The sequence below is a fragment of the Sphaerodactylus townsendi genome, linkage group LG06, assembly GCF_021028975.2.
Source record: "Sphaerodactylus townsendi isolate TG3544 linkage group LG06, MPM_Stown_v2.3, whole genome shotgun sequence".
Taxonomy (NCBI): Eukaryota; Metazoa; Chordata; class Lepidosauria; order Squamata; family Sphaerodactylidae; genus Sphaerodactylus; species Sphaerodactylus townsendi.
In genome coordinates, this window is record NC_059430.1 from 74,177,682 (window position 1) to 74,193,222 (window position 15,541).

Sequence of the window (15,541 nt, forward strand, 5' to 3'; positions counted from 1 at the left end):
GTATAAATCTTGTAAATAGATAAATGACGGAAAAGCAACTTGTATGACATGAAAAGGGTGTACTCTGCTTCATCAAAACAGGAACTTTCTATGCCAGTGGCTGAAGCCTCATGAAAATCAAGTAGACATGCTTTTTCATAAATCTGAAAGAAGCTCATCCACATCCAGCAGCAGCAACTGAGGCATCAGCAAGAGAAATGTATAAGGCAGATCTCCTAGAGCAAGTCATAAAGCTTCTGGGAGAATTTTTTCCTGCTCTTCAGAACTCTCCTTTTGAGAAAATTGTTAACATCCTGAGGGAAAAAAATATGCAAGTCTGAAAGTGTTATCTTGGACAACACTTATCTCATGCTTCTTGGGTTAGGATGGAGTTATGCATTATGTCTTCTTCATGAGATTCTTTTCATAAATAAATTGGTTGAACAGACTGCAGATGCTAAAGCTGCCCCATCAGTTTTCCACAGCAGGGATAAAAACAGCTTGGGACATAGTTTTTGGCAGGAAAGCAACGCAAGGAGAAAGAATTAGAAAGGAAAATCATCAATTTTCCTTACAATACTAACAGAATTGAACAGAAATGTTATCTTTAAAATTGACATCTGTTATACACCCCTCATGTAAAATGTGTGTTAAAATGGCATATCCAGAGTGGTGGTTACGAGTGTCTGTGAGACATAGGTCTGTGGAACACCTCATACACAGGCCTTGGATCCTGCTGCTCAGCTGTTCCTCTGGCCCCCTCTGTAGGCTGCTACTGATTCATTCAGGTGACCCTCTCAGCCTTCTGCCAGCTCAGGGGTCTCCTGTTCTTCCTTTTCTTTTCCATCATCCTTCTGGTCTTTCCTTCTTTGGATAACTCTTCAGCTATTTTTTTGGTTTTCTCTTCTGTCTCCTCTTTGGCCTCCCTCCTCTCCTTACCTACCCTTGCTCCTTTTATACCCTTCTTAATCCTCCTCCCCTTCCCAATCTTAATCAACCAGCAGATCCGTCTCAGCTGTGCAGACCCCTTCTCACTCCCTCATTGGCCCATGGGTCATCTGTCAGGCTTGAACTGGGCCCAGATTAGCTGGCTGAGGTATAAGCTTACTTTCCCCTTTTAGCAGCATAGAAGGAGGGTTGGCATCAGCTGACAATTGCAGGCTACACATGCCTTCTTGGCTGGCTTGCAGAGGCCTTTCTAGTGGGGCTATTTGGGACCTGAGGCTTCAGTTGTAGCTGGAGCCTGAGTGGCCCATGAGCTGCCCAGGTCACACCGAACAAAACTGGAGAGTGTAGTCTGGGTAGGAGCTGAATCTGGGCTGGTTCTGAAGGGGTTAGGACCTCCAGAGCTTTCAGAAGGATCAGCCTTGCTACTTGAGCAGGACTTTCATGAGTTGCAATTAAAAAAATCCCAAATAAAGAAAGTGATGTATAAATGTAAAAAATAAAAGAAAGGAGCTTATAAGTCAGGCACCAATAACAGAAATGCATCAAATGCAAAAAAACAGAAACAAAATGGAAAAGGACACACAAACATCCCTGATCACAGGCTGCCAGTTGCAGTCACACACTGTTTGTCAAAAAATAACTTGCCAACTGGAAGAAATTGCCTGGTTTCTTCCTCAACGATGAAAGATGACTCCCAGAGACCTCTGGATTATGAGACAGAGCATTAAGAAGGTTTCTGCTCTTTTCCATGGCCCTGAATAAAACAAATAAGTAGCAGAACATGTACTGATCCCATGACTAAGTAAAGGTAAAGTTTCCCCTCCCGTCGTGTCCGACCCTGGGGTACCACTGCGAGCAGTGATTTCATAGGCAAGCGTCTTTTGTGGGGTAGTTTGCCATTGCTTTCCCCGGCTATTCTTTACCCCCTAACGATGAGCTAGGTACTCATTTACCGACCAAGAAATGGATGGATGGTTGAGTTGACCATGAGCCAGCTGCCAGGATATCTGACCCACAGGGGGCTTGAACTCCTGACTGTGTGAGTGGCAGTGCAAGCACTTAATGGGTGTCAAGCCTTTGGAGTGCCCAGCCGCTGATATGGTGCCTCCTACTGCTCCTTGCCCTGGCACTGATACATCAGAGCCCTCATATTGAGGAGCCTGCCGTCCCCCTCTTGGGGTGGGTTAAAATTGAGGCCTGGACACCTTTTGTTTAAACATTAATTATTAGCCGCTGTTTTATGTATTTATGTATTTTAAGATGTTTTATTGATGGAGCCTATGTATTGTGTTGTACTGGATCTGCTCCTGTTTTATGTTTATAATATGTTGTTCACCGCCCGGAGACCTTCGGGGATCGGGCGGTATAGAAATTGAAACAATAAATAAATAAATAAATAAATAAATAAATAAATAAATAAATAAATAAATAAATAAATAAATAAATAAACAAACAAACAAACAAACAAACAAACCACTACGCCACGCGGCTCCTATGACTAGGGTACTACTAGCCACTGCTTCCAGAAGCATAAGAACTCACAAAGTCAAGTTTCCTGAAAAGCATATAAAGACTTACCCATCTCAGAGTGACTCCTTCCCCCCGCCCCATCTTTACACCTGACCACGGTAGTAGAGTTGTCAAAGCTTGCTTGGTGAATCCCTGGAGACTTGAAGGTGCTGCCTGGGGAGGGTGGAAGGAGCTCAATGGAGATGCAATGCTAGTACTCCAAAGCCACCATTTCCTCAAGGGAAACTCATTTCTGTTACAATATCCAATGGAACTTCAGGTTACAACTTGAGGATGACAATCCTAATTGCAGTTGAGGGCTGATTACAAGGCCAGTAGTAGTTGTAGCAGTATGTACCTGAGTTTAAGCACAAGTTTTGTCTTCATGACATTGTTCCTTCTCCTACCAACATAATTTCTCGGTTATTTTCCTCTGCCAGGGAAGGAATGGGGCAGGCTGTATTCCCATGCAAGCACATTCCCTTACGATGCCATCCTAAGCAGAGTTAAACCCTTCTAAACCCATTGCCTTCAAGGATCTGAGAAGGGTGCTTAGGACTCTGCTTAGGACTGTACTGCTATTCAGTTGGAATAACCTAGCACCTGCACTTTGGTATGCCAGTTAAAAAGGAATGTGTCACAAAGTAAATACAGAATTAACATGCAGCGGCTGCTCCATTACCTTGTACAAATATTGACACTGGACTTTGATTATTTACTGAATGGAGACATTTCAATATATCACTCAATACCTAATGAGAATGAATTAAAAAAACCGAAACTGGCAGTTTGAGCACTTAGTTTACAAAGGACTAGACATTTCAGAGACTGGAATCTATCGTTTGAATTCCATTCCTTTCAGCAGGCTTTTTGTTACTGGGGGTGGCCAATGCCTAATGTTTAGAGAAAGAGAGAATTCCAAATGTTGTGAATTGCTTTCAAAATGTGTTAACACTGTATGGCATTTAGAGTCATGTGGATTCTTTGCATTGGCCAATGCATTTCTTTCTAAAAATCTCTAATTGTCAATAGAAAATTACACAGAAACCAGGTCTGTACCTATACTGCAGCTCAGAAGGAACCCCAGATATCACTTCTTAGCATACCTACCAACATCAAAGTAGGGTGTGGACTTCTCCCAGCATTACAACTGATCTCCACAGATCAGTTGACTGGGAAGAAACTGAAGCTCTGGAGCATCCCCAATGCGCTCCATCTCCTCTCCAAACTCCACTTTCCCCAGGCACCACCCCTCAATCTTCAGGAATTTTCCAAGCCAAAATGGCAACCATAAATAATGGGTGCTCAGAATGATCTGGAGCTGGCCATAGTGTGGCCTGGGATGTATGTCCAATTCTTATATGTCTGCAAACAACACAACTATGCTGTTATTCACCTTAATTCTGAAGGGATTTGGTGGATGATACAGTGTGGATACTTTTCATGAAGGGAGACATGGGATTCACAAAAAAAAATCCTAAGAGTCTTGTTGGATGAGTACATCTAGACCAGGATGCTATTTCCCCCATGGCCAGCCAAATGGTCCCAGAAACAGTTAATGGGTGTCAAGTGTCCCTGATTTTGTTCAACAGCAACTGGGGTGGGGTATCTCAAGGTTGTTTTCTTCCCTAACTGCTCTATACTTAGGAATTTGTCTTGGCCATCATAACTGATGGTTACTGATGTATCTATGTATTCTAGGGCAGCCAATTAAATAAATAAAGTGCATGCCGTGTTTAAAAGTATTTTATTTTGTCTGTCTTGAATCTACCACCAATTTCACTGGTGCTCCTAATTACACGAGAGCAAGGAAAAGTTTTCTCTATTTTCTGTACATCGTGAAACACGCTATAAGATTCTGCCCTTCAGACTGCAAGCAGTATTACCCTGTGGCAGGCCATGTTCACAATTATGATGAACCATTTACTTCAGAGGAGCCAAATTCACTTCCAAGAAATATTCTTCATTTTCATACCTACCAAAATGTTGCTATCCACATGTAAAATAAGTCACTGTACAATTTAATGGTATGCATCACTGGTTCACACAAAAGTCATGTTTGTAAGCCATTTATCTTCTATTACCAATACATACAAATGCTGGACCTTATCTGCTGTTATGATAAGTTTGGCTATAACTATACAACTTAATTCTATCATAAAGGAGCTTAATCATTGTTAAACTATGTATTACACATTGCAGAATGGGGCTGACCTAGATGGGGATAAGCCAATTTATAGATTCATTGTACTGTGACTGTGTTAAGCAAATGTTAAAATACAAATCCCTTGGCTGTTCTCTAAGGGCATTCCAGTGCTTATCTACCAAACAATATTTATTTTTCTGCCATTTTTCCGATAAAAGCTATTAGTAAAGAGATTTGCACTGTCAGCTTGGAGATATATTCCTAACAGATTTTCTTTGTTGTAGGGATACAAATCCACAGGAAAGCAACAATTCTAGACTTCATGCTTGTGTTGGCTGTAGCAAAAAACTATTTTCTTTTTTTTCCCCAGCAAAACTGTTACACTTTTTCTTGTCTGATAATTACAAATCAATTTGTTTTTATTGACTAAGCTAGATTATAATGTATTTCAAGACCAGAAAATATCTATGGATATAACTTGTTGCAACCTGGCATATCCAAGGTTTCATCTTAGGCCCAGAGTTTCTTTCAGTCCTAGAAAAACAATGTTGCACTTAGGTGTAACTGTTGTTCATCAAGTGGTCTTCTGTGCAGGCACACATGGGACTGTGCGCCACCAGGCTGGCCATGGGGAAGATTAGTAATCTTTTCTTCAGGGATTCCTGTAGTAACAGAGCGCTCCCTCCCATTCAGAGCTGTAGGAGGGAAGATTCTCTCCGAAACGGCCATGCTTCATTCCATTCTACAACCACTGCAGTGGACAAGTTCCCTTTAGAGGCAAGTGGACCCATACAGATAAGTTTCAGAATAGTGAAGGAAATGTCCATAGTGGAGGAGGAGGGAGGAATGTGCGCCTGCACAGAAGACCACTCAATGAACAACAGTTAGAGGTAAGTGTTTTTCATCTTTGTGGTCTTATGTGCAGTCCCACATAGGACAGTAGCAAGCTAACCCCTTGGAGGTGGAGTGAGACTGTAAATGCACCCAAGATGGCATACATCTTGTAGACAGCCTTGGACACCCACTTGGACAATGTGTGAGTAGAGATGGCACAGCCATTACATGGCCCAGCAAAACAAATAAATAAACTTATGTCTATACAAAAGTCCTTTGTTATTTCCAAATAAAATAGAAGGGCTGTTTGCATATACAAACACTGTAGGGCACGCTCTGCATCCATCAAAGAGTGGAGAAAGAATAAAGGGAGGAAAATGTCCTGACTTAAATGGAAGGTAGACACCCCCTGGGGCAAGTACTCCATGCTTGGATGAAGCACCATCTTATCCAATGGATCTTAGTAAAGGGCGGGTGGCACACCAACACCCTTAAATTCCCCATCCTCCTAGCTGATGTGATGGCTACTAGAAATTTCACCGTATATGAAAGGTCAGCCAAGTCACAAGACAAAATTGGCTCGAATGACTTGCTAGTCAAATAGGGAAGTACCAGGGACAAGTACCAGGGTGTTTCTCAGGGGGATATAAATTAGGCAAGCCATTGAGAAACCTTTTATAATAAGGATGGGGGGAAAGAGATGCAGACTCAAAACCCAGGTGGAATGCTGAAATCCCTCCCAAATAACCTTTATAAATGCACTAGTAAGCCCAGCCTCTTGTAATGTGACCAAATAATCAAAATTTGTTATTGGACTTCCCCACATGTCGAACATGTGCCGTTCTGGAGGCCTCACTTCAAAAAGGATGTGGACAGAATGGAACAGGTGCAGAGGAGAGCAATAAAGATGATAGGGTCCTGGAGACCAAGACCTATGAAGGCTGAAGAACTTGAGAATGTTTAGTCTGGAGAAGAGGAGAAGCAGCAGGGGCTATGATTGCTCTCTGGAAGTATTTGATGGACAGTCACTTAGAGGAGAGTAGGAAGCTGTTCCTGTTGGCAGCAGAGGATAAGACTCAAAATGGTGGGTTTAAATTATGGGTGGAAAAATACAGGCTTGATATTAGGGGAAAAATTATAGTAATATTTGTTCAACAACGAAATCAGCTACGTGGGGGGAAGGATGGTGAGCTCCCCCTCTCGAACAGTTTTCAAGCAGTGGCTGGACAAATGCTCGCCAGGAGGCTCTGGGCCAGTGATGGTGAACCTTTTTGAGACTGAGTGCCCAAATTGCAACCCAAACCCCACTTATTTATCACAAAGTGCCAACCCGGCAATTTAACCTGAATGCTGAGGTTTTAGTTTATAAAAAACCGGTTGGCTCCCTCTTCCTCTGCTCCACCCACTCGAGCAGTGGCCAGCCTGCTCTAGCCTCCAGCAAGTCCCGCGCACACCACTCTGTGCCTCTCTAGCATCTCTGTCTCCTCTGCACCTCCCCCCCCCCTCGGGCAGCAGCCACCTGGAACACAGGCACCAGGCCTGCCAGCCGAGTCCTCCCTGCTCACCACAATGTGCACATGTCGTGCTCAGTGGCCCAGGCCAGCCTAGATGTGTGTGCATGTAGGGGGTGATTTTCCGCCCCCCACATGACAAACTCTGTGTGTGCATGCCCACAGAGAGGGCTCCGTGTGCCACCTCTGGCACCCATGCCATAGGTTCGCCATCACTGCTCTAGGCTGATCCTGCATTGTGCAGGGGATTAGACCAGATGGGCTGTATAGCCCCTTCCAACTCTATGATTTTATGATAGGTTATGTGGAGACAGAAGCCATGTTGGTTTTTGATCAGCAGGGCTTACCCTTCTATATGCTTGACAATTCTATATTTAATAAAGCTTTCCATCAATTTACCTGAAACAGACATTAAGTTTCATGTAATGTCCTGGATCCCCCTCTCTCCAGAACCCTTTTTATAAATAGATATTACACTGGCCATTTTCTAGTCCTCTGTATAGCAATTTCTCTGTTTTCCTCTGCTAATAACAGCATGTGAGTTGTATCAGTTGTAATGGACTGAATGGGGCAAAGGGGAGAATTAAACCTTTATCTCTTCTACAGTCCTCATTCTAATTGGGGTGCTTCATGGTTGTACTTTACCTTCCAAAATGCTAGGAAGGTCTGATCACAAGAGAGCTTTGCCCAAGGATTCACTCTGATGAAGCGTCTTCCAGAAATTATGACTTGGCAGAAATAAACTATTGCTAATAACCAAGTTGAGGGATCAAACAAGGGGAGAGGGAGGGAGCAGAGGGGGGAAGGAGCAAAAGGGGGACTGGCATCTGGCCATGGCCTGCCAATCCTAGGAGAAGGGGGAGGAGGAGGAAGCAAAGGGGGAAGGAAGGGGAGAAGGCCTGGCACCTAGTCATGGCCCACCCACCCTGAGGGGGAAGGGAGCAGAACAGGGATCATGGCTCACCCACCCTAGGGGTAAGGGTAGGGAAGGCGAAAGGGGCCCATTATCTGATCGTGGCACACCCTGAGGGGAGGACTAGGTTATGTCTAAAACAGACAGACAGTGAGATAGATTGTTAATATAAAGACTCAGAAGTTTACATTTTGTTTAGAAATGTGCCTCTTAAGAGACCTGACTTGTTTGATAAGCAAGCCACTCTGTCTATAAAACAGAAGCCATTTCAGATGAGTCAGATAACAGCAAAGACAACAAATGATTGCATATGCATTTAGTTTTAATAATTAAATGGTTGCAACTGCCAAATAAAAAACTAAATATTTAAGAACCACAATCTCTGTAAGTAGTCTATATTAAAGGGAAAAGTAGATTACTCTGCAATGAACTAATCTGGAGAGGTGACTGGTGCCCAAATTCTCACTGAATTAAAAGGAAGTTCAATTTCTTGAAACCGTTAGGATTGAACTCCACCGTAACTGATATCTTTTATCCTTTACCTCTTCTTAAATTGTCTCTTGCTGGAATTACTATCTCTACAATTCTATTAGTGAACACATTGAAGAGTCTAGTTAAGAGGAAATAGGCAATACAAAAGAATGTTCTATTGTACCTGGAAAATGAGAATGACCACCATTATCTATCTAGTTCTGCTGCTTTTATTTTTAGACTTGCTCTTTGAAAAACAAGACTACAAACTTGTTCATTGTGTTAGCTGCTATTTCCCCAAAAGCACTGATGTTAATTCACATCTGTTCAAGGAGCTTAGAATTACAGAAACTAAGAATTTTATTTTCTCAAAAGGCCAGCCAGCAATTGAAACCTTAGTTCAAAAGACTGGACTGACATATTGTCCCCTGAAATGAACTGGTTTTCATGCTAGCAGAATCAATTGGCTCAAGAGTTTTCAGACTTCAGTCTCTGGGCATTTTGCAAAAATAATACAGAGCATTCAGTTTAAAATACCATTTTTCTAATCAGAAGTCATCCAAATAAACCTAGAAATTTCAACCCCAATGTTTTACAGTAATAACCATTTAATGTATATGATTTCCTTCTATGACAATCTTTGTTTATAGAAGTTCTAGTCCAGGGGTAGGGAACCTGCAGCTCTCCAGCCCCCACCCCCCCCCCCCCCCCCCCCCCCACATCCCCCCCCACCCCCCCCCCCCCCCCCCCCCCCCCCCCCCCACCCCCCCCCCCCCCCACCCCCCCCCCCCCCACTGCCGCACTGCCTTCTGGGGCGCAAGGCAGTGCGGCAGCCTCCCCGCGTGTGGCCACAGGAGCACAGCCTTGTGGGGCGGGAAACGGGAGCGCACCCACTAGGCAGTGTGCTCCTGCAGCTGCGCATGCACACCTGCCCATCCCGGTTTACAAAGGTGACCATCTGGTCACCTTATGTTTTACATCTGTCATGTCCCTACAGGTGGACTTTCAGATCTGGAGTGATCATTTTCCCTCACCTGAGTGACCTGAGTCTGCTCCACCTTAAATCTTCCACAGCCTTATCACCACCAACTCCTAAGATAGTATGGAATGACCTCACCAAGAACAAAGCCCATATATTGCTGTATGGGCCTGTACTGTCAGACCTCAGAACAGAGCTATTAGTTCTAGTCCAGGGGTAGGGAACCTGCAGCTCTCCAGATGTTCAGGAACTACAATTCCCCCACACCCCCCCCCCCCCCACCACACCCCCCCCCCCCCCCCCCCACCCACCCCACCTCCCCCCCCCCCAACCCCCCCCCCCCCCCAACCCCCCCCACACCCCCCCCCACCCCCCCCCCCCCCACCCCCCACCCCCCCCCCCCCCCCCCCCCCCCCCCCCCCACCCCCCCCCCCCCCCACCCCCCCCCCCCCCCACCCCCCCCCCCCCCCACCCCCCCCCCCCCCCACCCCCCCCCCCCCCCACCCCCCCCCCCCCCCACCCCCCCCCCCCCCCACCCCCCCCCCCCCCCACCCCCCCCCCCCCCCACCCCCCCCCCCCCCCACCCCCCCCCCCCCCCACCCCCCCCTCCCCCCAACTCCCCCCCCCCCCAAAACCCCCCCCCCCCCCCTCCCCCCCCCCCCAAGAAAGAAAGAAAGAAAGAAAGAAAGAAAGAAAGAAAGAAAGAAAGAGGCTCATATAGATTTCAAAACACAAACCAGAATCTGGGAGGATGTACATGAAACTCTCTCTCTTCAAGCTTTATAGTACCTAGATCTAAGGCTGGAAAGCTAACAGATGTTCACAACTTGCACAATTTTTTCCAGTATTTTATAGACTTTATTTTAAGACATTTATAGGCTCGCCTTTCTCATAATACAGGAACAACATAAAACCATAATTAATGCCACACATTAAAACACAGCATTAAAAATATGTAATGCCTGCATTCACTGTGTTTCCTACTATGTCCCAGCAAATCAGTGTCATCAGTCCTTTGAAAAATCTCAGTTTGCATCTGTTCCTAAAAGTGAGGAGAGCTTTCTTACATATTCAGGGAGCCTATTCTACAAAATGGGAGCTCAAACTGTTAAAAGAACACAAACAAACAAGAGGTGTATGCACCTGCCTTCAGGAAAAGTCAGGAAAAAACTGATCCAGGGACGAAGTGTTCAGGCTTACTCAGATAGAAGTGGTCCTTCAAGAATATAGGACCAAGCTATGATAGGATTTAAAGGAAAACTGGACAGAGACTCAGCAGGACTAGGAGACAATTCATGTACACAAAAGCATGAATAAAACATGACTAAGTATCATATTCCAAACCATTGTTATGAGCAACCATGTAGACCTCAACAGATTTACAGGTAGACAACAGTGATACACATGAAAATGCAATGAGCTTTTCTGCATTCTCTTTTTCATCATGACAAAGTTCCTGTTTCTTCAATATTTTCTTTAAAGTTGTATATGTGTTTTGTTCCCTCTAGCGATTGATTCAATATAGCAGAAGATTAAGGTTGCAAACCAAAGGAAGGGGTGGAGTGTCTGAAGCTGCATTGGATGTGGCAGGACACCTATGCTAATGCTAGAGCCACCAGCACCACACAAAGAGGCATGGACACCAGCATAGAGGCACTTAGGCTGGCATAGGGGAGCTGTATGGTTCCACAATACTGGAACCTGGAAGGTGTCCCTCATGCTATTTCTTCTGCACCACAGGAGGTCATGCTGGTGTGGAGGGGGTGTCCTGGAAGTTTTTTCTCTCCCCACCACTCACACCAGCAATTGCCTCTTTCAAGGTAATGCCATGGCATTGCCCCCGCCACAGTTCTGCTGTCTCCCATTTTTAAATTGGGCTGCCTATGTAGATTATTTCCCTGCTGACTTTTGCAGCAGCTTTTTACTCTTCATTAAAAATGTGTGTGATATCGAATAGACCACTAGAGGAAGTAAAACATGTGCAGAACTTTTTTAAAAACACGAAACAGGAACTTTGGAAAAAGAGAATATGGAAAAGCCCAATGATCAAGCATTGTCACAAACATCTTTCTATTTATATCTAAGGATGCCACCTGATTTGCCATTTGACTTTTGTTTGTATTTGCTATGACAAACACAATGAACCTTTGAAGACTACAACAAAAAGGAACAGAACAAAGGACCATAAACAGATACCAGACATCCCAGCTGTGATTCTGGCTAGGAAAAGTAGATAGCAATTGCTGTGAGGCTTCTTCAGTATAATTTCTATTGTGCTGTACGAAAAGGATGCGGATAGCTTTCCACTAATGTAATGTAGCATCAAATCTCCACAGGGACCCCAAAGAATTGAGTTATTAATGTCTGTATAGGGCTCACATAATGCCAGACATGCAGCAGAACAGTGCCATAGTACTAAGAGTACCTATAGGATGAACAGTGTTATCCTGTGCAGAGTTACTCCAGTCTAAACTCACTTAAATGAATAGACTTATACTAAAATAACCGTGTATAGGGACTGCACTGTTACAAATCAGATCACATTAAAATGTGAAATCTTAAGAGCCCTGGGAAGTTTTATAGTTCTAAGTGCTGTTTATTGCACAGATGGTGTCCAATCTGACAAATAATGGTGACCATTTTCATTTATAGGGACCATTACAGAGGGGGGGGGGGGGGGTTGTACTGCCTGTTTAGTTCTTGTGATCTAAACTCTCCACTAGCAATCAATGCAATCCAAACTATTCTGACACACACAAGTTCAATAATAACCAAAGGGAAACCTCTTCGATTTAAATCTCTCAGTTTAAATTGCTGCCAAGTGACCCCAGTGTAAGCAATGGAAGATGACAGATGGTGATTGTCTTGTAGCTATACTCTAATGCTATTAGAGAAGCTAAACACGTCAATTCAGTTTAGACTTGTGTCTAACATCCAACCAAAAATAAAAGCTTCCAGTTGAGTTAAATTTTACTACGAAGTTGAATTTTACAAATGAATGATGCCATTGAGGGGCTGAGAGGGAAAAGTGTCCAGAAATCCAGCTTTTACTGTGAGGCCACTCGTTCCATTTTGTTTCTAATTCAAACATGGTCACCATGTTTTGCTTGTTTATTTATCTATCTGTTCACTTATTCATTTCTTCCATCCTGCTTCTTGGTCCACTATTGGGCACTCAACAAAGCGCTCATAAAAATCACTAAAATGTCAAGACAGTAGAAGGGACTGGGGTTAGAAGAATTTTAGCTCCTTCTCTGATTACATCTCCTGCCACTCTCCCATTCTGCTTGTCTGAATGGGGAGCTCCAAGATTTGAAATATTTGTGCAAGTGGGAGAGAGAACAATTTCACCCCAAAGACCCGTCTCACCCTGCATACTCTTTTTTTGAAATATTACCATCTGGCAGACAATATAGGATCATAAAAACAAGGGCAACTAGGCTCAGAGACAGCTTCTATTGTAGAGCTGTGGCTATGCTGAACTCCATGGTGTCGCGTTGATGTGGCTGTGGCTGTGTAGGGATGGTTGCAAGGGGGATTGTGGAAGATGGGGTGTGAGGATGGCAGAAATGCGCATCAGGAGATGTTTGTATTTTCGTTGTGCAGGCACAATGACATTAAAGTTTATCTTATCTTATCTTTCCTGCAGGCCCATGTGCCACACTGTACATTGTTCAAAAGAGCCTCCCAAACATCAACAGAATTCCTGGGGGGGGGGGGGGGGGGGGCACAGGTACTGCTGGCATGGAAGAGCCACTTCCACAAACCCTTTCCACTTGTGAAAGTTTGAATACAACCGGTTTTGTTTGTTTGCTTGTTTAATTTACATTTAATTTAACCTAGAATTTGATTCAAATGCAAGCATGCAAAAACTTGGATCTCAGGTCAAAAAACAAAAGGAGAGACTAGAAAGACTTAATATTTCACACCATTTTATAAAAAATCTTTCAATTTGTCTGATTTTACAAAGGCTTGTCCTGTTCAACCATTGTTGGGGTTTTTTATGATTAGTGTGATGAATGAACCGTTGACTTGTCTCTGCACATCTCTGTAGTACAACAGTAAACTGCTTATTTAACAATTAGTCAAGAAATGTGGCATACTTAGAAAAAGATCATTTATTTTTTGCTGATTGTAGGGCCAGGAAGAGCTGCTTTTCAGACTTCTCTGAGTGAAATATTGGAGGTTAGGAGCTCCAGGAATGTCTAGGCTTGATTTAATGAAGTTTGATTGCTCTACTCACACTACATGTGTTTACTCTTTGTGTTAAAGAGCAGTCACTGATTCTTATACTCCACTGGCATTTTAAACAGAGGAAGAAAAATATTTAAGCTCCAGCTTTAAATCATTTTTGTACTTGAAGATATTATCTGAAAAAGACTACATGACTTAAAAATGAAAAACAAATGTTATTCTGATTTTTTAAAGATTAGATTATTCTTACATTATTTCTATAGACTGGAATACATTTGAAAATTTATGGAATTATAGGTAGTAAAATATGTAAAAGAAAATCCAAAAAATATGAAGGTACACAACTAGAATAAATATTGAAGACTGGGATTTATGTTAGGGATTATTATAGAAGATCAGGATATATAGAACTGTTTTACAACCTCAGGTTCAGTTTATTTTAATTTATTTATTTGTTATGAGATTTTTATACCATACTTCTCTTGTTTCTGTAAGGTTTGGATATGCTAATTTTAAGAAGCTTTTACATGATAACATTATGTTTATATTATAATGGTTTACATTAAACCACTCTGAAAATGGTAATATGTTTACTAATAAAAGACGAAAATGTTAAAAGTGTCATAAGAAAGCAATTTACGAACATTTTAAAAAATCAAGCAATTAAAAAATGTTCCCATTCTCATTTAACTTTCCCTTACAATCTACAGTGTAACAGCAGACAGCATTATCATGTCTGTAATGTCCAGACATGGGCATCTGTATGGGCTGCACCAAACCTAAGCGCTTCTAATTAAGCAGGTTTTCAGTGCAGTTATTCCTGCGGAAGAATAATTAAACTCACAGAGAAATAAGTTCTGTTGAAGAAAAATCATATCCTGTTGAAGAAAAATCATATCTAGCAGCAGCAGTTATTAACAACATACTTTTAAGAAAACAAATCTCTTATTTGGTTAAATGTTAAATTATACTAATGAATTAAACTTACCCATACGAGGAGCAAAAGATTTCTTTTTACTGTTCCACAATACCCCAACATCCCAACGATAATAAGGAAGCAACAGACTGCAATCATGACTGGATGAACAACAGGAAAATAAGAGGAGACAACAGCTTCCTCTACCCTGAAAGCAAACAAAATATAGATCAGATAAACAGAAGTCAACTATATTTCCCTGTTCTTTTGTTCAAATAACTCAGAAAAAAGCAGACTATTGTGAAATTTCATGTGCTCTGATGGAAACATTATAGAACAGTGATCTTCAGAGGAGCCCCACTTGCTGGGCTGCAAGCATAGGAATTGTGTGGGGACAGGGGAGGGTGGGATCCCTAGATGTGTCATGTGTGTCCCTTTGGCTGTTTGCCCCCCCAGGTGAGAAGTTGGCGCACTAGGCCAAAGTCCACCCCAGGCCTTTGTGGGCAGGTAGGCCCACACTAATGAGGCATGGGCTTTACGGGTTCAGCCAACTGGCTGGCCTTGTTCACAGCTCACTTGCCAAACTGTGGGGCAGCACTCAGGTAGAAAGGAAAGATTGGGCTGGATCAGGGGCACCTCTTATGGTGGTTGGCCTCCTCTTACTGGCTCCTTCCTCAACCTTCTCCTCCCTTTACACATGCACCTGACCCTTGTGGAAGCCGCACTAGGGCAGCAGAGACCAGGCATGAGAGTTCAGATGGTTCTGGAAAGATGGGCAGGGAAGGAGTGAGGGCCAGCCTGAAAAGGAAAGGCAGACAATGAGAAGCTGAGCTTTCTGCAGGAGATGTAGTCCTTTTGCGCCCAGTGAGCCCCCTCTTTTTCTAGCCTGGCAAATCCTGCCTTCAGATCTCCTCCTACCACTTCTCTAATCCCCCTTCAGGGAGGGAGCAGTCAGGACTTGCGTCTCCTGGGCCACCTAAAGCAGGCACCAGGGAAGGCAGTGGGGCCTTGCGAAACACAGCTCACCTTGCCAGGGCACTGAGGAGCACTGAGCCCACAGCAGGCATGCAAACATTGCTGCTGCAGCCAGCAGCATGCACCCCCTGAACACCCACCACTTCCTTGCATCCATTCTTTGGCC

General features: G+C 43.6%; 1 protein-coding gene across 4 annotated transcripts in view; it reads right to left on the bottom strand.

The window, feature by feature from the left end:
• The window catches only part of TSPAN12 (tetraspanin 12), an 85,493-nt gene that overhangs the window by 34,746 nt on the left and 35,206 nt on the right, over positions 1 to 15,541 (bottom strand). For all 4 annotated transcript variants that reach the window (XM_048501893.1, XM_048501890.1, XM_048501891.1 and 1 more), the window contains one exon: positions 14,473 to 14,608. In XM_048501893.1, coding sequence (XP_048357850.1) covers positions 14,473 to 14,608 — 136 coding nt within the window. The remainder of the gene's footprint in view (positions 1 to 14,472; positions 14,609 to 15,541) is intronic.